The sequence below is a fragment of the Caloenas nicobarica genome, chromosome 2, assembly GCF_036013445.1.
Source record: "Caloenas nicobarica isolate bCalNic1 chromosome 2, bCalNic1.hap1, whole genome shotgun sequence".
In the NCBI taxonomy this organism is placed as follows: Eukaryota; Metazoa; Chordata; class Aves; order Columbiformes; family Columbidae; genus Caloenas; species Caloenas nicobarica.
Genome location: NC_088246.1, coordinates 63,329,820 through 63,355,437, shown reverse-complemented (window position 1 = coordinate 63,355,437; position 25,618 = coordinate 63,329,820). Strand labels below are relative to the sequence as shown.

At 40.1% G+C, this 25,618-nt stretch overlaps 1 protein-coding gene across 9 annotated transcripts in view; it reads left to right on the top strand.

The window, feature by feature from the left end:
- Positions 1 to 25,618, top strand: part of TNS3 (tensin 3) — a 232,857-nt gene that overhangs the window by 34,759 nt on the left and 172,480 nt on the right. For 5 of the 9 annotated variants that reach the window (XM_065627356.1, XM_065627355.1, XM_065627363.1 and 2 more), the window contains exon 2: positions 14,856 to 14,900. The exons of the other annotated variants lie outside the window; for them this stretch is intronic. In XM_065627356.1, the coding sequence (XP_065483428.1) occupies positions 14,856 to 14,900 (45 nt within the window). The remainder of the gene's footprint in view (positions 1 to 14,855; positions 14,901 to 25,618) is intronic. 9 annotated transcript variants of the gene reach the window in all.

The window sequence follows — 25,618 nt, the reverse complement described above, 5'->3', positions numbered from 1 at the left end:
TGCATCAACTGTCTCATTTCCAAGCCTAGGATTGGATTAGGTGATAATTACAGCATTTTATGTAATTGGAAATGCTTTTATGTTATTTTCTTGTGTTGAGGAGTGCCTGGTGGTAGTTATTGCATTTGTAATATTAATAGCAATGTTTACATTTTACTAGGTATGAAATGAGATAGTGGTAGGAGCCACAAGGGTTGTAGCTGTATGAAGGAGATTTTAGGTCTGTTTTATGTGATGTTTGATAGGAAACTTCTGAGTACTGCTCAACACCATAATTGATTACAGATGTCTTAAGCTGGCTAATTTTTAAAAGAAACTACTGAAGTTAGTTAAGTTTATTGTATAGAAGGCCAAGTGGGCCTTTTGATGAAACTAATGAGATTCTTGATGACTTTGAAGCTGTGAAATAGAGCCTTGGAAGTATTCGAAGTAGCGTTTTTTTCATCCTATAGGGCTAAAAGGGTTTTTTTGTATGTTGTAATTAAGTTGATTGTTTCTAATAACTGATGTTTATTGGAAAGCTTAATTAGTCATTTAATTTGTTGGAAGTACAGGTGCTTATGAATCAGTGCTACATTGCCAAGAGTTTTACATGAGTTAAATTAAAACAATCCATTTGACTTCAGCATAGATATGTATGTGCCACAGAAAATGATTATTTAGAGAAAGCGGTGACCACAAGTGGTTTAATCAGTGTTCTTTACGATCTCTGACTTAATCCAAAGTACCTTTTTGCAGTTCACACTTTGTTTTACTGAACAACTGTGATATTTTGGGATATCATTACTGTTGGCATTACCTTCTTTGGCCTGCTCTTGTTTCCTCGTCATACAGAAAATATTTATAGCTGGAACATAGACAAAAGATCCCTGTCTGGGTTCTTTCTCTGGCTGTGCTGCTTGCAGAGTGGCATGTGAGTCCATCCTTCAGGCTTCTCTCTTTCTTTGACCATGAGTTCTGTGACTGGCAGAAGATGTGGTATCGTTGAGATAGTGATATAATAGCGCAGAAGATTGGAAGAATACAGCAATTCCTTTTGTGTCTGACAAAGCTGATGGAGAGTTTCTTCATCTCTTTGATATCTGACTTTCCTTCTCTGGACATTACCAAAATGACAGAGAATAAGCTGGTATTTTGGAGAGACTGGTGAGGCTTATTTGAGCTAAACGTTATTAGTATAATTACTTGTGTGTCTCCTAAACATTCTCTTTAACAAAAAGAAAAACAGAGGTGGTAACCAAAATAGCAAGCACGGCTGAAATTGCAGAACAGGTGTAATGAAGGAAAACCAAATGTGGTCAAACATTTGCAATACAAGGAAATTAATCTAGAAGTCGCTAAACATACTGCAAGAGGCGTAATGCTTGGTTAGGCATTTTATTTTAAGGCTTAGAGTTCTGTTTTATTCCTATTAAGAATTTTCTAGTGGTGTTTTTTTGGCTGTCAGTTAAAGAATCAAATTGTTAACTCATTCGCACACTGGAAGAATCTCCTGATCCTTACAGAGTATGTCTTGAGATTGTACGATTTCTACCTTTGTAATGAGTGCTGAATGTGCCTTAGCCACCAGCTTCACAAAACGGGTCAGAAATGTACAGCTCTGTTTTTTTGGTAGAGGAAAAAAAATACTGAAACAGTGTGCACATTGATGTTTGTCACTGTGTTCTTGAGGTATGAAAAATGCTCTGTGTTGCTGTAAGTACAGCTTTGCCACACTTTTGGCCTTTAAGTACAATCTAAAGTATTTCATGGGTAGTCTGATTCCTGATACTGACACTGAGTCACTGAGTAAAGTTGGGAAGATCACAGTGGAAGTGCTTATCCAGATGTTAAGTAAGGTACTCATTTACCTTATGTTGATGGTTTAAAAATTAAAATGAATTTCTTGAGTGAAATAGGACTGTGGAGTGATTCCTGTTGTTTACCTTCAGAAATGCCAGACCTTTTTAGCACTAAGATGGATCGATAGGCTAAGACTGACCAACAATAAGTAAATGAAGCCTAGAAAAGAAGAACCTCTGCAGGTCAACTTCAGCTTCTATGCCTTCCATACAGAGGGCTCAAGTATAGGACTGAAAGTAAGCAGGTTACTAAATCATAATGAGTCTTCATGTATCAACTACATGCCTGAGCTATTGCTGAAGAAATGTCTCTTGGAAAATCCCTCTTTATGGGGTTCTCCAGCCATGAAGGAAGATGTGTATGATAAGAGAGGTAGGGGACAGGAATGAGTTAGTGGTTCAGGCTTTTTGTTTGTTTCTCCTGGAAGCAAGACAGGTGACTGTACATCTTCTCTGAAAGTCAGTTTGGTCCCTGCTTAATCATTTCTCACACAGCAGACCTGTGACAGGGATTTGCATGTAAGTATTTGCAGGTGTGAAGCAGCAAATTATTTTAGTGAGGGTAGAGAATAAGGTGGGGGGAAGCAAGCATCTTGGAAATGTTGAAGCTATTAAAGTTTGGGCAGGCCAGTGTTCCCAAAGTGAGGCCTGCCATTTGATGATGAATGAAAACTGAGTTTCAGAAAAACAGCTTGGGAGATGGTATTTTGCACCTGGAGATAGAGCAGTGTGCTACCCCACTCCTTGCAACACCCCAGCACTCTGACAGGAATGTACTTCATTGTATTCATTGTGACTTTTAAAATTAATCATTTAGTCCAGTGCTTGGAGTGATAGAATAAACATAATAAGCTATGTGTGATAAGTGAGGGACTGAGGAGGTTTTCTTACATTTAAAGTACGTTTATGGAAGTGTGGGAGAGTCTGTAATGATAATGGTAATGCCCTTTGTACACGTAAGTGCCCCCTCTACCTTTTTTTCCCCACTTGTTTTGGTAGTCCCTTGTATTGATATATTTCACCATGTAACTGTGCTTTAAATTTGCTATTTTTTTTGCATAATTTAAGAATATAACTGGAGTTACATGCTCAGGACTTCTTAAGTTTAGGAAAGGTCTATAGCTGTTCTGTGCTTGATGTATTAAGGCAGAATTTCCATAGCCTGCAGGGTCTGTTGTAGTGATCTGCCAGTGATAGGAAATTAGCAGTGCCTTGCCTCACAGGGACTAGGTGTTCACCTTTTTTCTTTTTCTTTTTTTTTTTTTTTTTCTTCTACCCATGCTACTATCTAATTACCCTGCGGGTGCAGACCTGTGTGATAACAGAATTGAGATAATGAATTGCTTGAGGCATAAGGTGACAGATTGATTTGCGGTAATCTCACAGACAGGTGTGTTGATGCAGCCTGCTTCCAGTGCAGCTCCACTGGAAAAGATCTGAAGAAATTAAGCAACCTTGGAGACAGAGGAAGGGAAAATGCTGTTATGTCTTTGTAGTTCTTTAAGCTACATAGATGCTCTCTAAGCTTTGGGGATGGCAGAAGGAGGATGTTAATCCATTTAGGAATGTATTTATCTGTGGTTTTAGGGAATGAGAAAGGGAATTGTGTTTGGAGAGCAGTCTGTTAGGTTTACATATTCAGGAGACAATTCTAGAGCTTAGCTTTTTAGTGTAATCTATCAGTCCTGCATTGATTTACTGAAAGACAAAGGTGGTGATATCTTTTAAGCCTTAACCACAGAAGCAAGCAAAAAAAAAGTAGGGTTGAGGTCATTTTTTTTGCATCTGAGGTTGTTGACAGCTGTATGGTTGTGGACAGAGTGAAAATGGGTGACCAGGGTGACCATGACTTTAACCTGTATTTACTTTCAGTTAAAATGGTGTGTGTTTGTTTCTTTTTTTTTCGCTAATTTTAGTTGGGTAAAGTGTGGAATCCTGCAACATAATTGAATTTGTAGTTCTTCCTTTTGTTGAAAAACATAATTAGACCATATATAAAACTTCCAGTGTACCATGCTGCCCTCTTGTCCCTTGCCTGCCATTTCTCAGATTATATGCTTTGTGTAAGCACATTCCCACTGATCAATAGAAGTAGTGTATTTACAGCTGTCTTTTTAGTTGAACTAAAATGGGTTGCCTTCCTACTTCCATGGTTCCTTTCTCTAATTGTCCTGTTTCTGCAGCTGGTACTACTGAAATTCTTTTGATAAGGTGAAAAAAGAAGCCACTAGTATGCCATTTGATGAGGGCTATTTACATTTGCATAATATTGTCTTGTTGGATACAAGGGTCTCTGCAGTAATATTTTCTCTAGCAGTGTTTATTTGCACCAATAAAAAATGCATGTTGCACCTTCTGTCTTGCAGCATGAAAATGTCTCAGATAAGATCTTCAGGTTTTTGCAAGGTTTCTTGATTGCCGGATTAAGATGCTTCTGTGCCCTAATCACCCATATTCATCCCAATTAATACATTTTGTTGCTTTTTCTTCCCTCAGGTTTCTGTATCTCTGGTTTAGTGATTCAACAGGTGGCTGCAGTTGAAAGTGGCCCAGGGGACACTTCCATCTGGTTTGCCACCTTTTCTGTGGAGGGGGTGAGGAGGGCCCAGACAGCTGTGTGCTGAGTTCTGCGTCTCCTTCCAGCGTGCTGATCAGTGTCAGGTTGCTGCTGTTGCTTCTTGTCCACCCAGACGTGGCTGCCTCCTCTTCCTTCTGTCCTCTGGCAGCTGCAGTGTCAGTAGCTCAGTCCCCTGTGCTGTCTGGCATAAGTCCTGTTTCAGGACAGCAGCTGGGTTTGTAGCAGCCAGGGGTGATGACTTGTTGCTTTCAGGCAGAAAAGTTGGTGGTTGAGAGGGTGAGTGGAATTAGGGGCACCTCACTGGGAGGGAGGGAGAAAAGTTGGTTTTGGGGTCTGAGGTTAGACCCTTGTAAACAAGCCAGTATTCATGGAGCCAGGAAGAGACAGCTACTGTAGCAGTGTGTTTGGGGCGTTCATCTGCAATGTATTAATAGAAGCCAAGGAGAGCAGGAGCTTGAACCTGAGCCTTCCGCATCATGAGAGGGTGTGCTGGCTTAGAAGTCCTATGGTCTTCCCTCTTTGTATGCTGTGTATGCAGACTCTCCCCTTCCCGCTTTGGTGCTTTAGCACAAAGTGGAATTGCTGTACCAGAAGAGACTGAGAGGTAGCCTGGCCAGGCATAACTCAAGCATTCCTGGCTGTTTAATACCAACCACAAGCTAATGCATTACTCTATTAGAGGTTTCTTCTGGAGGTGAGGTGGTGTGTAACATCTAGTTCTACAGGTGTTGGGCTCTGTGCCACATCATCGGCATCCTTGTTTTTTGCCCTTCCTGTGGCTAGCGAAGAGGGAGACATGATCTCTGTTCCACAGCCTTATATGAGTTTTCCCTAAATTGTAAAGAAATTAGTCATGGAAACACAACTTGTGTGCTTCCAAGCTTTTGTTTTGTATAGTGTTAATGATTAATAGGTGACAGTGGCTTGTTATAGGATACTTTCCGAGAAGTCAGTGTCCTGAAAATAGTAACTATGAGAGCAAAGAATATCTTTGTGTGTATTGTGTGCTTGTACATCTGGGAACATGTGATTTCCTGAACATATGTGTTAGGTTTTGTTTACCTGGTGTATGAGCCTTTCTGTAGAGTTTGCAATCCAAATGTAATTTTTTTACGAATTGTTGATATTGTAGTTTTGCCAGCTTATGGGTAATTTACTCTTTTTTTTATTACATATATATGAAGAAACTTCAGCTGCCTGGATTTTATTAACAAACTGTTCCATTTGGGTTTGATGAAGCAGTTGTTATCTGATTTTAGTTGATAAACAAACAGCCTGTTGCTATGGTCAAGAAGTGAGAGCATGGAATCTGACTAGGTCTGTGTTTAAATTCATTGGTGTTGATTTTAGTATGTAATTAATTTGTGTTTGAAAAAACCTCTGAAAACACTTCCTTATGAACACAAGGTATCTAACTGATTAAAAGTAAGCCTTTCCTGGTGTGTGCTACCTTTTTTTGTAGTCATTCACTTACTCTTGCTGCTATCAGCAACTCTCAGCCATCAGAATTACTTTTATTTTCAGTTGAGTTGGATTTGATTTGGAAGATAAAAAGTCAAGTACAGTTTATGACTTACTACAGCAGCTCCTGGGAAACCTGGCATTTCCAGTGAAAGTTTCAATAGATTGGGGTGATCAAACTCTGGAGGAGAGTGTATGTTTTCAGTAGTAGGCTGAATTTTCAGTAATACATTTTTAAATTAGTACATTTCAGTCAAAACACAGGGATCGTTATTGATCTCTTTTTTTTTTAATTACTCTGCTTTCTCATGTCTAGTCAAAATACTGGATATTTTTGAGCTGTAAGGTTATAAGTATCTAAAATACTGCTATTGTATCTTGGTTGCTCTTGCTCTTTGATTATGGTGTGTTGAAAGCAAAATTGTATCAGCAATATACCTGTTTTAGAAGTGCATCTTCAGTCCATAAGTAAAATATGACAAGTAAACATTGAAAGTCTCATATGCTTTCTATATGACTCTGTGAAGAAATGACTGCCAAATATTCTGTAGTCATTTTAAAAAAAAAGAGTTCCATGTTTTGTGCTTTTAGTAACCTTGCAGGTGTTCCCTTTCAGCAGATACTCAGCAGTGGCCTTGCTGCAGCTTGAATCCAGCTGTTCTGCATTATTTGGAGAGCTTTTCATGTCCTGCAGTATTTTTGTGGATGCCAGTATTCCTTTACTTGTCTTATTTCATTTTGTCTTATGTACTGTGGTTACTTAAAATTAATTAACTATCCTTTGTTTGTCTGCTGTACAAAAGCGTATTGAAGTGGGTGGGTTTCAATCTTATGTTAAGATTCATCTGTCAGTATTAAATTACATGTGCTTCAAGATGCTTAATGATGAGGCACGGGAAGAAACAGGTTTAATTCTGGCTGGAAACTAATTTTCTTCCCTAGAGTTCTTGACTTTTGAGGCTTAAAAATTTTGTATTTTCAGTCTAATATTTTGGTTTTGCTTCTGTGCTGCTTCATGTGATATGCTTCATTTGTGATTTTTTTTTTTCTTCCCCCCTATTGGCAAGTACTTGACTTTCCTCCAAGTAACGGCTTTCCTGAAGCACAGTAGTTTTATCATTAGAGTTGAAGTAAATAATGAGATTTGTAGTTCTCCCTAAGGAAACTAATCTCTAGCAGAATTATACCAGAAGCCAGCTAGAACTCCATCCCCCAGGAAGCACAAGAGCAGTGGGCCAAAATCTTTTGGCTTTTGCTATGAGTATTCTTTAGTCAAATATGTGGTTTCTCTGCTCTGCAAAGGTACTTTGAAGAAAACAGTAGTTTTTAAAAATGCAGTTTTGACTTTTTATTTCTGTGTAACTGAAACACTTTGTTTCCTGTATGCATGCTGTTACTCTCAGTTTTGTTTTGAAATGCAGATGCTCATTCTGTCCTGAAGAGAAGATAGCTGTTCTTTTTGTATCTTAAAGGCTAAAGTGTGTCAACGAGCTGACCTTTCCTGAAAGCTAGAGGGTAGGTCGTGAGGCACTCTAGCTTTGATTGTCACCTGCAGGAGATAGTATGCTACTTCTTAAGGCAGGAATTTTGGGAGCTAATTGGGAAAGAGTGACTGTGTCCAGCTGTGACATAGGGAATCTGCAAGTACAGAACAGTACTTCTGGGGAAAACCAGGATTGAAATGTTGATTCATAGTCTAGTTTAACATAATAGTATCAGAACAGTCAGTGATCTTATGATTAAAGAAATGTGTTATCAGAAGGCACTGATAAATAAGCTGAAGCATCTTTGAGAATTGTTTTTTTAATGGCTTGTGCTCATTTGAGAGGGGGAAGCACCTTGTCATCCCAAGTTTAATGAATTAACACTTCATATACATGCCCAAATGAGCTGGTTAATACCTAGTATATGTGCTTTTACATGAAACTGTGTTCCCTGCAGGTATAAGATTTCATGAAAGCAATTATTATCCTTAACAGAAAACCTGGTTAGGCTGACCTGGTCTGAGTAATGGCTTTTCTACATTTGAATAGGTATTTTTGATTGGGTTTTCTTTTCTTTTCTTTTCTTTTTTTTTTTTTTTTTAAGATCGTAGTGGCTAATGCTTGGAGCACAGGATTGGAATTCAAGCAAAGCAGACTTTACTAAGTGTTCTCTATGTTACTGACTCATGCTGATATTGTCACCAGTAACATAGCTTGAAGCATAAAATGATACACAGTGAGAGAGTTGGACACTGAGTTTCATTGGGATCCATTTTCTGTCTTTTTGGGGGTGCTAATCGTTCCTGCCTCTTGCAGAGCAACTTCAGGTTCTCAGGTGTCATCTGCGTGGTGATGCCTGTTGTTTCTTAACAGGATGGAATTGTGCATCTGGTGCTGAGAGCAGGGTGGCGGGTGCTGCTGCTGTGGGAGAGGGGAATGGGAATGGCTCTGCCTGCTGGGCAGCCCAGTGCCGTGAGCTGCCTTCTGCTGGTGGGGTGGGCAAGCTCTTGGTGGGCAGAAACCCTCGTGGTTCCTTCAGAGTTTGGAGTTTAGGAAGAACTGGGAGCTGGAGGATCTTATCACTCTTCAGAATCGGACCCTGATTTCTCTTTCGTGATGGCACTTCGGAGCTTTGAGTTGAGCTCCTCTGCTTTCAGCTTCCATTCTGAGTATTGTGAATGTCATTCCTTTCCTGGGCATCTTGGAACAATTTCCTTCTCCTTCAAGTCTTTCAAGGAAATGGATGTGTCTTTTACAGTTTGCTTGTAGAGGGAGCATTGCCTATACTAACATTTTTGTGCTGTTCAGTTTACTTGATTTGACTTACCCTTGTGGGTGCTGTTTGTAGTTGTTCCCTAATGAATAAGTGCTCTGAAGACCTGTAGAACTGGGAAGGGAAAAACATTTCAAAACAGAGTGGGAATGCTCAAGCAGGCACAGTTTTTTTGCTTTGTTGTACTTGAAGTGGTGAGGGAAATGAAGCACATGTACAGAGCAAATCGAGGTTTTCCTATGAGTCATTAGCAATTTTCGACAGCTCTCAGAGAAGTGGTGAGCTTGCTCCATTCATTTGTTAATGACACCAAATTGGGCACCAGTTTTATTTGTTTACCATGGTTTCAGTTCAAGTGATTCCGACTTACTGTACTCAGAACTCAAGTTCTGCATTTTCTGAAAGAAAAGTGTTACATGAATATTGAGTGCAACTTCAGTGCTATATGACTGATACAATGAAGTGTTTCAGGTGTAGCTGGATCCATTAGTTAATGAAGAAATTTAATTAATGGAAAAATCTTGAATTCACTTAAATTTACAAGAATGCAAACTGAGGATATCACAGATTTAGGCATATTGCGTAGAGGCACAGATAATTTCCTGGAATCATAATTATTGCTGAGCAGTATTCAGCAAGAGAAAAGGTATTCAAGAGCAAGGCAGTCAGTGGGAAAGCAGAGGAAAAATGAAAATACTCCTGTTTAAAAGTGGTGTGAAAAGGTCTGGGGAAGACAGGAAGGAACATTTCTGGGGTGGTATTTTCAGCCTGCATAGGTCTTTGAATATAGAGTTCCTGGGAAGTACAACAGTTGAGATGACTTTGAGGCCACACAGTCTATGTATGCTGTTATGCTTTTGTGTTGATGGAGACTAAGAATTGGCAGGTCTTAGTTACATGTCATTTCAGCCAGACTGTTCTGTACTTCAGGAGTAAAAAGCATGTTTCTTGGTTGCATTTTGTCTCTTCTAGTTATTTGTCTCGTGCTAGGATTCAAGATTTAATTTTTAGGGTTGTGTATTTATAATGAATAAATTGGGAGGGAAGGGGCAATGACAGATGAACTTTACACGTGCAGACTTCAGCAAGATACTCTGCAGAATAATAAATTATTTGGCTATAAGGTCTATACCATGTGGTGGTGTATTTAAATATGCCTTTTTTATTTCTTTCTTTATTTGTAGTTGAATAATTTTAAGGTGTGCTATATTCTATTAGTTACCCATGTGGTAGCAAAAAGATGATTGATTAATCATGAATAGTTGTATATGCGTTTGTTTCCTAACCAAATGATTGAAACTTTCTGAAGAGGAAGGAGAAATAGACTGACTCACTGAAGAAAAAACTAAAACCTTTTCTTCTATTAATTCTTGTGTTCGTATACACAGCACTGCTTCCAAAAATGTGATGTAATGTCAGAAACCAGTCCTCTGAGTACCTCCTCCTTCATTGCTAGCTTTCTTTTGTAAGTGTAGTGAAACTGGGTTACTGCTGATGTTTCAAGTATGTTCATGCACAAATATATTAACCTTTCTTCTCACCTGTTACATTATATGTTATTATGGAATCTGGACAGTTTATGCTCCTTCTCAAAGTTACTTAGGTGCATGTCATCCCAGTCAAAAAACCTCCGTTATCTCAATTTCAGAGATGGCTCCCAGATACGTGGAAAAACAAAGCCATTTGTCCATGTTTTCCCAGAGGTCTGTGGTGAAGCAGGGAGCTTTTGACATTTCCAAGATCCAAATGACAGGATGGTAGCTGAAATGGTTTGTGTCTTAGCTCCCTTTTATCTAATTTTCTGTATAGTGTCTCTGGAGAGAACGCAGTGGAAAACTTATGAGCCATGATGAAATAAGAGAGCTTCAAAGCCCAAGGATGGATTTAGCAAGTGGAATTTGAAAGTCCCTGCTCCCAGTCCATCACTTCCTTCCCATTAATGCTGCCTGGCACAACTCATTGTTTCATGAATTGTTGGAGCACCTGATGTTGCTTGTCAGTGAACCATATCATTCTGTATGTGACAATTTCACAAATTATACATTCTTCAATATAGTGGAGCTGATGGATGTAATGTGGGTCATAGCAGGATAGATTTGCTTTTAAGCTCCCAGTAGCTTTCCATCCTTTATCTGTCCAATGTTCTGATGTGGTAAGAACTGGCTGTATTAATGTTACCCTTGTAGCTTACCAACCCCATCAGCTACTAGGTTTCCTTTTTCTAAAACTTTTTGAAAAAAAATGGGACTTTTGACACTTGTGTAGGAATGAAACTGGGCTGTTTATGCGAACACTGGACTTCTTTAGGTTATTTTTGGAAGAGTGTAGCAGAACAAGAATCTCTTTTCAGACCCTCTCCAAATCATAATAGTTTTCAGCTTGCCTAAGAGGAAGATGTACAAGAGTTTAACATCACAGATGCCCTTTCAACATCTAACTAAGATATTATGTAAAACACAGTTGAGCAGTGGCAGCTCAAATGTGAATAATGTCCTGGAAATACTAGAACAACTATCTGTCATTATGTGTATATTTGCTTTTCCTAACACCTTTAGCTTCTCACATTCACTTTTTCCTATTTATAAAGCAAATTTACTTCAAATAATCTGTTTTACAGATGATAAATATTAGTTTTGCTGTATTAGCATTTGGAAAGGACTGACATACCTCTGTGTGATGCTGCTGCCATTTCCAACCTGAACCTGCCATACATATTTTTGATGAAGCATAGTATCATGTTTGATAGGCAATGGGGATAAAATTGTCTCTCAGCTATCTGCATGTACATGTCTGAGGATGGAGGGGGAAGGGGGGAGAACATAGTCTTTCAAAGACAAAAGGAGGGTGTGTGTATTCTGGGGAGAATCATGTTAATCTAAAAGAGCTAGATGCATGCTTTGAGCTTGACTTTTTGCTCTGGGAGGGACTGGAGGGATGTAGTGTGTGTGTGTGTGTGGAGGGGGAGGTGGTGAACATTCCTGGAGGGGATTAATTTTGAGGTGACTAAAACAGACACTTTGATCCTTTCCATCTGCAGGTTGGCTTGTTTTAGCTTGTTAATATATGGATGGCAAATTCCCTCCTTCCTTTTATGTTTGGAAAATTGCTTATAGCCCACACATGGCTCTGTAATTGGGGAGAGATTTGTTCATTCTTGCCTGCAGGAAGACATTTCTCTGCTGAACTGGAGTTCCATGCTAGATAGAGGGAATGCAAGAAAAATGTAGATGGGAAGCAGGGCTACGCAACTCTTATTTAAGCTATGATACATGATGGCCACTAATCCATCTGTGTTTGCATCCAGAACACAATGTATTCTGCAGGATGAGGGAAGTAAAATTGCTCAGCAGGGCTCTCAACCTCCCCTGTGCCTCAGTGAGTCCCCACCTGGAGCACTGCATCCAGCTCTGGAGCCCTCAGCACAGGAAAGGCATGGACCTGGTGGAGAGGGTCCAGAGCAGGCCACAAAAATGATCAGAGGGCTGGAACACCTCTCCTGTGAGGACAGGCTTAGAAAGCTGGAGTTCTTCATCCTGGAGAAGAAAAGGCTCCAGGGAGACCTTATTGTGGCCTTTCAGTACTTCAAAGGAGCCTATAAGAAAGATGGGGACAGACTTTTTAGCTGGGCCTGTTTAGAATAGGACAAGGGGTAATGGTTTTAATCTAGAAGAGGGTAGATTCAGGCTAGATATGAGGAAGAAATTTTTTACAATGAGGGTGGTAAAATACTGGCACAGGTTGCCCAGAAAGGTGGTAGATGCCCCATTCCTGGAAACATTCAAGGCTGGGCTTGATGGGGCTCTGAGCAACCCGATCTGATTGAAGATGTCCCTGCTCATTGCAGGGGGGTTGGACTAGATGAGCTTTGAAGGTCCCTTTGAACCCAAACTATTCTATGATTCTGTGGATACTGTATAGAAGCCTGAGTGAGTTTAGGGAAGTTTTCTTCATCAATAATCTGCAATAGTTAAACACCTTCACAAACATCCTCAGTTTTCTTGTTTATTTCAACTTCAGATATCTTAAATACCAGTAGGAATGATTATATGTATTTAAATGACCTGAAAGTAGACAAGGCTTTGACATCAAATATGCTCTGTTTCTCAACCAAACTTATTAAAGATAGTTAAACTTGTGTTCTTTTGAATTTGTATGCCCTACCTCCTCTCAACTTGCTCTTTTAAGTCAAGATATTCCAAAACTATCAACATTTTCTTCACACTGGATTTTCTCCGAATTCTGCCTGGGTGCTTATCTTGCAGATAAGATAGCACTGGTCAGGTTACAGGGAGATTTGATCTCCTACCTCTCCCCCACCCTAGAAGGTGCTTTGGAAAGGTTTCTGTGTGTGCATGTGTTGTCTGGCACTTTTAGTCTCTGTGAGGGTACATCATGCCACAAGTGAAGATTTTATTTCTTGTTCAAGATAGAAAATCGCAGCATGTAACAGCAATAAGCTTATAGTATTTATTTAGTGGAATTTTTCCCTGTGTTGCTTATACATCTGCATTTAAAGATTCTTAAGGACTTGCTTTGGCTTGGAGTGTTGCCTTTCTCTCTTTATTATCTGAAGGTCTCTCAGAATTTTGTTCATAAATGTGATTAACCAAGGGGTCTGGCCACACTCAAAGATGAATAATTGCAGTCTGTCCTCAGTTTTGATTAGATGCAACACTATTCCTTTATCTCTCTACTTTCGTAGTGAGTGACTCACTGTGGCTGCTTTGGGATCCTAAGGAAAAGGTACAAGGACTCTTCTCACCCACCTCACAGAGGCCTCTTTAAAAGAAACTCTGGGCATGGTTGAATGAACTTAAGGTGACTTTTTGTCATCCACTGGTGGCTGGGCCTCTGCTAGCAGGAGTTTGTGTATTTGAGGTTAAATTTGAGTAAACTAAGTGAAGCATGGTTTTTTTCTGTCTGAAAGGTCTTGCATTTGACCTTCATAGGTGATATGGTAGTGAGTTGCATGAAACAAATCTTAATCTCATTTCAGGGAGCCTTGTGTTTGGGGAATACCTCATATAAACCAAGAAGTCCATAAGAAGTCCTCTCCTTTCATGGAGAATGCTCCCGTGACCACATTCAGTCACAGGGAGAGTTAAACACAGCCATCCTCCGAAGAGGCAGAGCAAAAAAAGATCTTAAATTTTCTGCAAAATATCAGTATGACAAGGCATTTCATTTAGTCCAAAGGCATCTGTCTGTACATGTAGCGCATGCAAGCAGCAAGAACAAAAAGGGCATCTGTATGTTGTTGTACAGGTATTATACAATTAATATCTTGTGTATATGTGCACGTTTTGCATGGAAAAGATTAATTTGTCATGCTTGAGTGTATAGAGTACAGTAGTTCAGGTTACTAAATCCCAGGGTTTGGTTTGGCTTAACTTTAAAAGATTTTATCACTTATTCTAAGAAGAAAATACTAAGCTCCACCCTTCATTTGCTTGCAGAATGAGATTTCTTTGTTTAAAAAGATCTGCACTGGTGTCGATGTCTCACTACCTGTTCTGTCAACAGTAAATTTTGATTTTGATTTCCGCAGTTCAAGTTGCTATCATGTGTAAGCACAACATGCTGGTGGCTGTGTGGGGGACTGTATGGGGACAAGTTGGAGTCTCGTGGGCATGTGGTAAACTGTGGCCTGCTAGGTCGCTCAAGGTGGTGAAAGAAGAACTGAACTGGTTCTAGAAAGTGAAAAGATGGAAAATTAATTGCAGCTAGGGGAAGGTGACAACTACAGTCAGTATAGTAATAAACTTTGAATTGAACTTTACTTGAACTGAAGACTGGTTTGAGTGGTTGTTTGGCATTTTGCTTTCCTTTATGTATCATTCCTGTCCCCCTCCCGCTCTTCCTCCCTCCCCGTTAAACTCAATGCAGAGCTAGAATGAATAACTTCAGTCCCTGTGGGATCTGAAGCAGGACTGAAATGAAATGTTGAAATCTTGCCTTGATCCTCTGGTAATAATATTGGGAAGCTTTTTCAGATGCTTAGGGAAACATTTTTATTGCTTACTTAACTGTTGCTTGGTGTACAGAGAAGAAATGGATATACATAGAGCACACCCATGTGGCTGTGTAGGGGTTAAATGCTATTTAAAAATTGTTTTAATGGAGGGAAAGAGGTTTCTAATTGTAGTGAAGTATTTTTGGAATTTGCCCTGTCAGTTAGTAATATTTCACTAATTAAAGCAACCCTTTGTTTAAACCAGGCTGACAACAGTTCATCTGGAGATCTGGCTGGTGGACAAACCAAGGTATGTTCATTCCTCAGCAATTCAACCCATTTTATATGCTGATGTTTCTGAAGTAATGCTTTTAACTTGGAAGAAGCTAATCACATCTGTGAATTCTTCGTGGTTTCTCTGCTGCTAAGGGTTGCAGCCTGTAAACAATTTTATTGCCTTAAAGCCTTGTGCATAATGAAAATGAAGAAATAAAACAAGCATACAACCACTAGGCTCTTTGTAGCTGGAGGCATCAGGTTTGTTTGGCAAAATTAAGGGATTATAAATTTTTGCTCAAAGAATGTTAGCAAGAGGTGGTTCTCCTCTCTTTTGTTCCCTTTCTCTTGTGCATGCTCTTGCTTAGGAGAACAGCATATGCTCTGACTGTTGGCTTGGTCAATAAGGTTTTATGTGTTTATGAAAAAGTGGGTTCTCATTTGGAAATTGTACATTTGCTGTAAATGAGAGGGAGAGAACTACATTGATATGTAGTGTCAGGTTGAACAGCAAAAACAGACTGAAAATTTTACAGCTTCTCCTGCCCTGAACTGCATTATATGAAGAAAATCACTTAATACTAAAAAGCCAACACACAAATCTTGAATAGCTGACTGTACGCTTGCAGGTTGTGTTTTCCCAGTGGTGTGGTACTGCTGATTGCTCTTAGTTGCTTGTTTTTGTCAAACGGCTTGCTGCTTGTAAAGAAGCCTACTTTGGCAGATCAAAGATCCTGAAAGAGTAAAACTTCTGCCTGTCCTGGCATTTTGAGTGAAATCCACTAAAGTGATGAATACCTGCTGACTAATACTTTTGTCTAGACTGAGACTTGGTAGCTTTCTTCTGAAAGACTACCTCTTCTTCATTAGTAGACGTTCAGAAATACACCTCAAGTCTTGAAAAACCAGTATTTGCATTTTCTTTTCACTACATTTATAAAAATACCAGTCTGCAGATCTGCCTTGTCAACAGATCTGGAAACAAACATGTCCAGGCAGTGAAGATACTTCAGAAGTTTTATTTTATTTCAGTAGCAATATTGATATACTACATGATGTGTTCTGTAACGATGAAGAACATACTGGAACAACTGGATGTCAGAACCGGCATGAGCCTTTAAAATGAGAGTGCTCTCGTCTCACTTGTGTTTCGTTGTACATTGAAATGTACATGAAATTATTTCAGGTTTTGGTAAGTGTACCATGGGACTGTTACTTTTGTAAATTGCTGTGATCTGGAAATTTGATTTATTTGAATAATCTGTTCAAGGATTTTTTTTTTTTCCTGTGAGGCAGAGGGAGCAGTAACTGTTCTCATAATGAATTAAATCCTGTAAGACTGCAAGAAAAGAAATCTAAGCTACAATAAAGTAAAAATTAGGAATGCTTTAAAGGAAACCGTCTTTGTTCTGAGAGAAGGGGGAGAGAACAGAGTACTTTTCCAGTGTGCTAATATGAAAGTACCCATGGTGCAGCAGAACAAGAGAATGGAAACTGAAGAACTTTGATGAAGTGATGCTGATGAGATTGGAGAGTATTTGATAAGAAGAGTAAGGGTTTCTGGAACTTCCTGGTCTTTAGGAGGAAGAATTTAGGGTTTCAAGTGGATTCTTTGTGCCTTTAAAAAAAGGATCTTGAAAGTTAAAAGTCAAGTTCAATGTATGTGTTAGTGAGTTTTTGTTTACTTGCTGTGCTAAGAGATATTGATTTTTAGTGCCAGGGAAATAACTAAGATAGGTATTTTGAAATTTAAAGTGAATAGTTATTTTGAGCTACAAGGAGGGAGCAGGTCAGTTCAGTTAAGTAACAGTTGTGTTTTCTGTAATTGTTTTTCTCAACGTAATAGTTTAACTATTTGTCCTTGGGTGAGTGAGCAAGTTAATCAGCTACAGAGCATGCATTGTATAATAACTTTATAAATGCTTATTGTGTTTGATTTCCATTTCCACAAGAACTTTAGATCTTGTAGCTGAATATGATCCTTGTGCTTAAGCCATTTTACATTATCCTGGTTCATTCACATGGCAGAGGAGAAGAATTGAAGTTCCAAGCCTCAGGCCAGTAGCAACAAATCTTTTCCTGGCTGGGTAGGAGCACACAGGGCTCCCGGTTAGTAGCAGCCTGTGCTAGTCAGTGACTGGAATTGATGTAATTTGTCAAGATGGCTGTTTTCTTGTATTCCTACTAGAGGTTAATGTTTGAATGGGAATAGCTAATCCGAAGGGTGGAGACCATTCAGACAGGCAGGCAAGGGTGTTATCCTACCTCCAGACTGTAACTGAAGTGACTTTGAAAATGGTTACAATAATAAGGATGTAGGTAAGGGTAACTTAATTCAGATTTTTGGAGGTATAAAAGTATGCAGTTCTGCAGAAATGGGTATAATTATGATGATTAACTTGCTCCAGACAGATTCTTTTACCATAACATGCTATGCTTTGCTGTTGAATTTTTCTGAATATTATATCACTTAATGCATTTGCTGTGAGTACCTCTCTCAAATAAAGGCAAAGCTTGAATCTGACATGTCAAGTGCTTTCTCTTTCTGTATTACAAAGAGTGGCTGCATCCTGTGCTAGCCATGTCTAACAGAGCCTGAACAGCCTATTTTTGGTAGTACTGATTCAGGTAGCAGAGTAGGAAGGTCGGTTAGAGCTGGAAGCAGTGTGAGGATCAGACGAGGAGCATTATTTTGCTGTTGGCTGCACTGAGTGATATATCTGTTGCCATCCGGCTAACCTTGATTCCTCCTTAGTGTTTTTAAAATAGTTGTGCATCAGGAAATTATTGTAGTATGAATGATAGTTTTAACCAGAAAGTTTTGACACTATTGCTTGGTGTTATTTACTTGTTTGTTTTTTGTTTTTCTTTTCTGTGGAGCTAATGTTTTTCAGTAAAAATACAAACTTAACTAGTACTAGCCTTGGCGCTCTCAGAGTTTCCTCTGATTTGCCTGTTAGGGCTTAAGGTGAGTGCAAACTCTACAATATTGTCTGTGGTTAGTAGCAATACGGAATATTATTGAGACTTTCTGATTTAGCATACTGTTATCACATGATAAACACTTTGAGAGATGTGTTCAGAGTGGTCAGTACAACTAATCTTGTAATATCAGAGGAAAATCAATGGAAGGTACACAAAATCTACGGTTGCAAGTAGAGTTGTTTCCATCAACTTGTGTTCCCGTAGACTCCTCTTACAAGACCACACAGGAATACCAGGAAAAATACAAAATAAATCGCTAACCACAAATTGTCTGCTGTCCGATGAAAGTAATGAAATTACATCCTGGAGCAGGATTGTTGAGCGAACATTTCTGATTTTTGGAGTGGCACTTAAGATTATCCTATTAAAAAGTTCATGTAGAAGCTCTGTATTATTAATTTGGTTCTGTTTCTTGAAAATGGTTGATTTAACTTGATGGAAAAAAAATGGCAAAGCCTCAGTAAAATAGCAGCAAAAAAGTGAAACTTGATCTTATGAAAGAAATGAAGTTCTACCCAAAAGTGCACAGTGAAGATTTCTATGTCCACATTGGATTCTCCCCCACTTCTTAAATTACTGAATACAAAATTTTGTAAGACAAAAATATGGGATCCTCAGGCTTAGTAAAGCGCAGAAAATGGGCCCATTTTAAGTTTTTATATGAAAGACATTGTTTTAGATTACTGGTTGGAACAGCCTTAACTATATGAAGTAAGATAACTGTTCCCTCATTTTATAAAGTTAAGGATGTAATTCCAGTCATACACACACACACAGAGTGTTATTTTCTGTATGAGTTACTATTGTTGCTACAAATGGTAAACTGTATGGAATTGCATGTTTAAATAGAGCTGTTTACATACTGAACCAGGAGTGGAATAAATTGAAGTACGTACTTTGAGGTGGGAAGTATAGGTGTTGAATGAGGATGTTCTGGCCACAGATGTTGGCCTTCTTTCTGTTCCCTGCTTAGTGTAACTGGCCTTTCAAAGTACAATGGCCAAGTAGACTTCACACAGTTATTAATACTGTGTTGGTAGATCCCAAGAGCCGCACTGTTAGCCTGGGTAAAGTAGTTAAATAAGGATGTGTGTGGGGAGTGGAGGAAACTGAACTGTTGTTGCTATTTTTCTGCCTTGCTGAATCACCTTTAATGAGATTTTCCTGCACAGTTGGGAAGCATGTTATTTTCTACTTGAAGATGCGAGATAGTGGTGTTACAGAAGGCAGATGACTGATACTTTCCTGATATGTGCACTTTCAGTGTGCATACTTCCTTAGTGCAGCAACTGTGAAATTAACATGTATGTGAAGTGTACAACTATCAGCTTAGAATCATAGAATCATTTTGGTTGGAAGACACCCTCAAGATCATAGAGTCCAACCACAGCCTAACTCTAGCACTAAACCATGTCCCTAAGAGCCTCATCTACACATCTTTTAAACACCTCCAGGGATGGTAATGCCACTGCTTCCCTGGGCAGCCTGTTCCAATGCCTGACAACCCTTCACTTGAATAAATTTTTCCTAATATCCAATCTGAACCTTACCTGGTGCAACGCGAGGCCATTTCCTCTTGTCCTATCATTTGCTGCTTGGGAGAAGAGGCCAACACCCTCCATGCTACAACCTCATTTTAGGTAGTTGTAGAGAGTGAAAAGGTCTCCCCTAAGCTTGCTTACCTCTTTGTATTTCCAGCCTGGATACTCACTTTCTCTGGAGGATAGGAGGGAAAAGAAGATATGTCTGAAAGGTAGCAGTGTTGACAACAGAGTGCCTACATGAAGTGCCAAATTGAGTATGTATTGGTGTAGCATACCTGCCTCAAGCAGGATTGTAAGGGTAAAGGGAAAGCTCAAGCTGTGTAGCAAAATTAGCTTTTATGGAATTGCTGAAGTTATTCACTGCATTAGTATTAATAATATTTCTTCCATTTCTCAGTGACTGATTTACATGCATCTTTCATCCCTTCCAGCTGTTTATCCTGGTCAATGTTCTGGCACACAGCTGCTGCTGTCTGTCCTTGTTCTAGCCTGGGTCTGACCTGTTTTGCTTCTGCTCTCCCCTTCTCCACTTGTTTTGGAGATCTTGGTAACTTTCCTGTGTGATGTGGGTTTTTTTTTGTTTTTAAATAGCTTGTTCTTTCTTATTACACCAGAAATTATTTATTACGGGACATACAGCTCTTGGTAGCTCTTTGGTATGTGGCCTTGTAACTAACTGCATCATGTCATAGGAGGGTTAGATTGTACATGGCTGCAGTCCTTCATGCATTTGCTGCTTTTGTAAACAGGTTTGTTAGGGACTATTGAGACAGGAGGAGGAAATGCACATAGAAGCATGTGCTTTGCTCAGTGTTTTTTGTGTACCTGCAAGAATTCATGTGCTCTGGGAAGAAATTTGATTAGAGATTCTAGGTGAAGATGATTTAAAAAAAAAAGGCATTTCAAGGGTAGACACCTGATGTCTTTGAATTTTTACTTTTGTTATACCCTTCAACATTTTTTTTTTTCTGTGAACTGAAGATAAACCAGATATATTCAGAAACAGCTCTTTTCTCTGTTATTAAAATATGTGAATTCTAGTCTTCAGATGTCTAGCTCTGAATATGTGGGAGTTTCAGTCTTCTTGTAATAAAAGCAGTGTTGTAACCTCAGAGATGTCAAGGCCAGTTCATTTAACAAAAAAAGAAAAAAGCCATTGACAAACACTGAGCTTTCATGATGCACGTAGTCCTTTGCTGCTTTCAGACATTTCCTTTGTACAGTATTTTCCCACACAGAACAAAGTGTTGGTTTGCCAATGAGATGAGGATGAAAAAGACAAGTTTTCCAGTGTCTGGAGTAGCAGTCATCTTAATGGACTTTCCATCTGTCTCCTAATTACTGTTCTACCAATACAGATTCATGTGCAGTGGAGAAATGAAGGTGTTGAAACAAAAATGCAAAGAACCGATGAAATAGAAAAATGTGAGAGCTGCTGCTATTTTATATTACAAGTGAGGAGTGACCACAGGCCCCCTGTTTTTTTCTTCTAAGAGGAGAGGAGGTGAACCACTGCTCTCTACTGGTGACTGATTTTTGGGGGTAGTTGGATGAAGGAGAGTAGAGAGGATTTGGTTGGAGAAGGGCAGCTGCCTTACCTCTCTCCAACAGGTGTGCTGCTCTGCCTGCATCCTCCTGGAAGGGGTCTTGGGGCTGCTCATGGGCATGCATTCGGACCCCCTTGGGTGCTGTTTTTCTTCAGTGGGTGTCACCCACCTCTGGGCGGACCTGGACCTATTGTTTTATTGGCTGAAATCTCGGCCAGATCAGAAGTGGAAAGACTTGAAACCGTCTGGGAAAATAGCAAATACAGAAAAGTTCCCATATGTTGTTTAAAGTTTGATGTTGCCAACTCCAAACTTTAAAGTGGGAAGAGAGATTTATCTGATGATCAGTCTATTCCAAACACTTTACTCTCTTACATTACCTTGGTATCCTGTGGAAAGCATCTTTCAAAGAAAGCTGATACCATTTTGTCTCAAGAATTTAAAACTTTTAGAAGAGCACATGCAGTTGGTGATCTAGATGAAGGACCTCCTCCAAGGTGAACTGTCTACACATGACATGTATAAATATATATAGGCATGAAAGAATGGTACACGAGGCATAGGTCCTGTCTCTTGTTAGAGAACAGTGAAGTTGCCATTATGTTCAGCCATGGCTCCCTCCAGGTGGGTCACTTGGTAGGGCAACTGAGGCTGCAGACCCCCTGTTCCAGAACCCTGTGGAAGACTAGGTAGTGTTGCTGTTTCTCTATTGCATCTTGCACTGCCTTGTATCCCTCTGGCTTTTAACTTTTTAATTCAGAGCTGTGAGAGAGCTGAGGTGAAAAGCTCTGTGTGTGAGAACCAGTACAATTTTCCTATTACCTAACACTTTCAGCTCATGACCAATGTGGTTTTTTTCTGGCAGCTGGAATTATGTACAGTTATACCTGGGAATCTAGATCTAGGGACCCAAGTGCTAGGCTGTGTGAGTTAAACAGGATGTGGAGCAAATGGTCCCAGCATGTATAAAAGCATGTGGTAGGAGAGCATGTCCAGAAAGAGATGACCAAAATGGCCAAGCAGATGGAACAGCTGCTTTTTGGGAAGAGACTGAAAACACTGGGACTCTTTGTTTTGGAAAATGAAAAGTTTAGGGGGAATATGATCAAGGTTTTACAGAAACATAAAGATGGTGGGTAGATTGAACTAGGCAGAGCTAGTCATGCAGTTCCACAGTACAGAAACTAGGAAGTGTTGGATGCGTTAAAATGAACAAATGAAGGTACTTTAAACAAGGGGCACTGTGACCTTTTGGAACTTGGTGCTGCAGAAGATTGTGGGGCAGATAGTACCAGCACCCACTTTTAAAAAGGGTAGAAAGGAGGACCCTGGGAACTACTGACCTGTCAGCCTCACCTCTGTGCCTGGGAAGATGATGGAACAGATTTTTCTAGAAGCTATGCTAAGGCACATGGAGGACAGGGGTGTGATTTGGGACAGCCAGTGTGGCTTCACCAAGGGCAAGTCGTGCTTGACCAACCTAGTGGGCTTCTATGACAGAGTGACTACATCAGTGGGCAAAGGAAGAGCTACAGATGTTATCTATCTGGACTTCTGTAAAGCCTTTGACATGGTCCTCCACAACATCCTTCTCTCTAAATTGGAGAGAGATGGATTTGATGCGTGGGCTGTTGGGTAGATGAGGAACTGGCTGGATGGTCACACCCAGAGAGTAGTGGTCAAGGGCACAATGTCTGAATGGACACCAGTAACAAGTGGTGTCTCTCAGGGGTGTGTACTGGGACCAGTACTGTTTAAATCTTCATCAATGACATAGACAGTGGGATTGAGTGCACCCTCAGCAAGTTTGCAGGTTACACCATGCTGAGTGGTGCAGTTGATAGGCCTGAGGGGTGGGATGCCATCCAAAGAGACATGGGCAAGCTCAAGACGTGGGCGCATGTGAACCTCCTGAAGTTGAACAAGGCCAAGTGCAAGGTCCTGCACATGGGTTGGGGCAACCCCCAGTATCAGTACAGGTTGGGGGATGAAGGGATTGGGAGCAACCCTGTGGAGAAGGACTTGGGTACTGGTGGGTGAGACACTGGACATGAGCCAGCAACGTGCACTTGCAGCCCAGAGGGCAAATCATATCTTGGGCAGCACTGAAAGGAGTGTGGCCAGCAGGTGGAGGGAGGTGATTCTGCCTCTTTGCTCTGGTGACACCCCACTTGGTGTACTGCATCCAGCTCTGGAGCCCTCAGCACAGGAAAGACATGGACCTGTTGGAGAGGGTCCAGAGGAGGCCACCAAGATGATCAGAGGGCTGGAACACTTCTCCTATGAGGACAGGCTGAGAGAGTTGGGGTTGTTTGGCCTGGAGAAGAAAAGGCTCTAGGGAGACCTTATTGTGGCCTTTCAGTACTTCAAAGGGGCCTATAAGAAAGGTGGAGACAGACTTTTTAGCTGGGCCTGTTGCAATAGGACAAGGGGTAATGGTTTTAAACTAGGAGATTCAGGCTAGACGTGAGGATGAAATTTTTTGCAGTGAGTGTACTGGCACAGGTTGCCCAGAAAGGTGGTAGATGCCCCATCCCTGGAAACATTCAAGGCCAGACTGGATGGTGTTCTGAGCAACCTGATCTGATTGAAGATGTCCCTGCTCATGGCAGGGGCGTTGGACTAGATGAGCTTTGAAGGTCCCTTTGAACCCAAACTATTCTATGGTTGTATGATTCTATGTTCAAAGCAGAGTTTGACAAAATGGTGGAAAAGAGATCTATTAATAAATACTAAGAGGACGTGTCAGGGAGGGAACTTCCAGCATCCCTGGTAGAGCAGGAGTGCGGGAGGAGCGAGACACAGAAGGGGCAGGGCTGGCTTGCTCTGTTTGAATAGTATCTCTCTTTGACACAGCAGTGTAGTGCTTGGGTGGGTGAAATGAATGTTGTGCTGAACCAGTAAGGCCTACCTTATGTTTTGAGATGTATTTTCTACAATCGGCTTTTGATGCACTGAGTAAACCTTGAGTGTAGGTGCTCTGCACATCTCTTTAAATCTACATAAGTCCTGTAAGGTTATTTGGACAGAAACTTCCTTTTTAGTTTTGTTCTGGAAAAGTGTATACTTTTCAGACCCTGGTACCTAGGCAGAGTTTCTTATTAAAAAAATGAAGACTTCGGATTTGTTTTGTCTGAGAGACTGCAAAGACTTCTGCTGCTTAAAAGTATAGCACCAAATATTTTAAATAAGGGGAAAAAAATACTCTCTCTCTGTCATTTTCCGTTATTCTTTGGCCCCTTATGCTCATACAGTAAGGCCAAATCATAGGTTGTTCTTTCATCTTGACATGAACTTTACTCAGCTGGTTTAATGAGACGTGTTTTTCCTCACCAGCATCTCCACGTGCCCTTGCTTGAGCTACAGGTTAGGAGCGGACTCCACTGGGAAGAGTATTACCAGCTGCACGATCCTAAGTCAAGTCTCTCTTCTCTAGTTTGTCTGTCTTTCTCTGAAATGCCTTGAATGAATGGGGAATAACTGGGGTGTTTAACAAATACTCTCTTGTCTTTGCAATCCATCTGAAGTTATTTGGTAACAGTACATGGTAGCGACAGTAGTATTAGTAGCTGTTAGTGTACATTTTATCGTGGGTGTGTGTGTAAACATATATATATGTGCTATGTATGTCACTGTAGATATAATCTCTGAATGTGAGCGAAACATCCAGAAATGCCTTATTTCAGTTTGTAAAAATATTCTTCCCCCCCATCTTGTATTCTTGTCATGTAGCATGGGCTCTGTAAAATTAATACGTTCACTGGTGGTAGTTGTATATGCACCTAAATGTGTGTGGTATGTTCAGTTACTGCCATTTGGCTAAAATACTGAGCTATTTTTGAAGCAATAGTGTGTTTTCCAAGAAATTATTCTCACAGAGAAGAGCTACAAAGAATCTCATGTGTTATGGTGCTATTTCTGGAAAATTCTTCATTGCATGTTCATAGAATCATAGAACAGTTTTGGTTGGAAGGGACCTTCAAAGGTCATCTAGTCCAATCCCCTGCAATGAGCAGGGACATCTTCAACTAGATCAGGTTGCTCAGAACCCTGTCCAGTCTGGCCTTGAATGTTTCCAGGGATGGGGTATCTACCACCTTTTTGGGCAACCTGTGCCACTGTTTTACCATCTTCTCCTTGTGTGAGACTTCTGATATCATTTTTCATTGTTACAAAAAAGTTCTTGTCAGCCCTGTTGTTCTAAAAGCTGTTTTAGAGGCTAGATGGATAATATCCTGTTACTTGGCCTGTATGGCATCGTAGGCACTCTTAAATATTTTTTTGGAAATGAAACCTGCACCAAACGTGGAACACTGCTTTAGGAATAGGAGAGTTAAAAGTGTTGTTTACTACAGGGAGGGAAGAGAAAAGCTCTCAACTGTTTTGTATTTTCAGTAATACTAACTGTTGTATTCTGGGCATTCCTGTCTCATCAGTATTCACTTCAGGCATGTTAGTTACAGGGAATTGCAGGTAACCTGGTGGGTTTTTTCTTGTTTGATTTCTTTAAGTAATTGTGGAAAATGCTGTGCAGGCTTCTCATAAGAAATGGGAGGAAAGGAAGTAGAGAGGAGGTAGAAATAGTGATGAGCAAGCTTAACAGAAAGCATGAAAGGGGGTGAGTTTTCTGGCATTCCCCTCAGCTAGCTGTGCTGTTTTTTCCTTAGTCATATGAT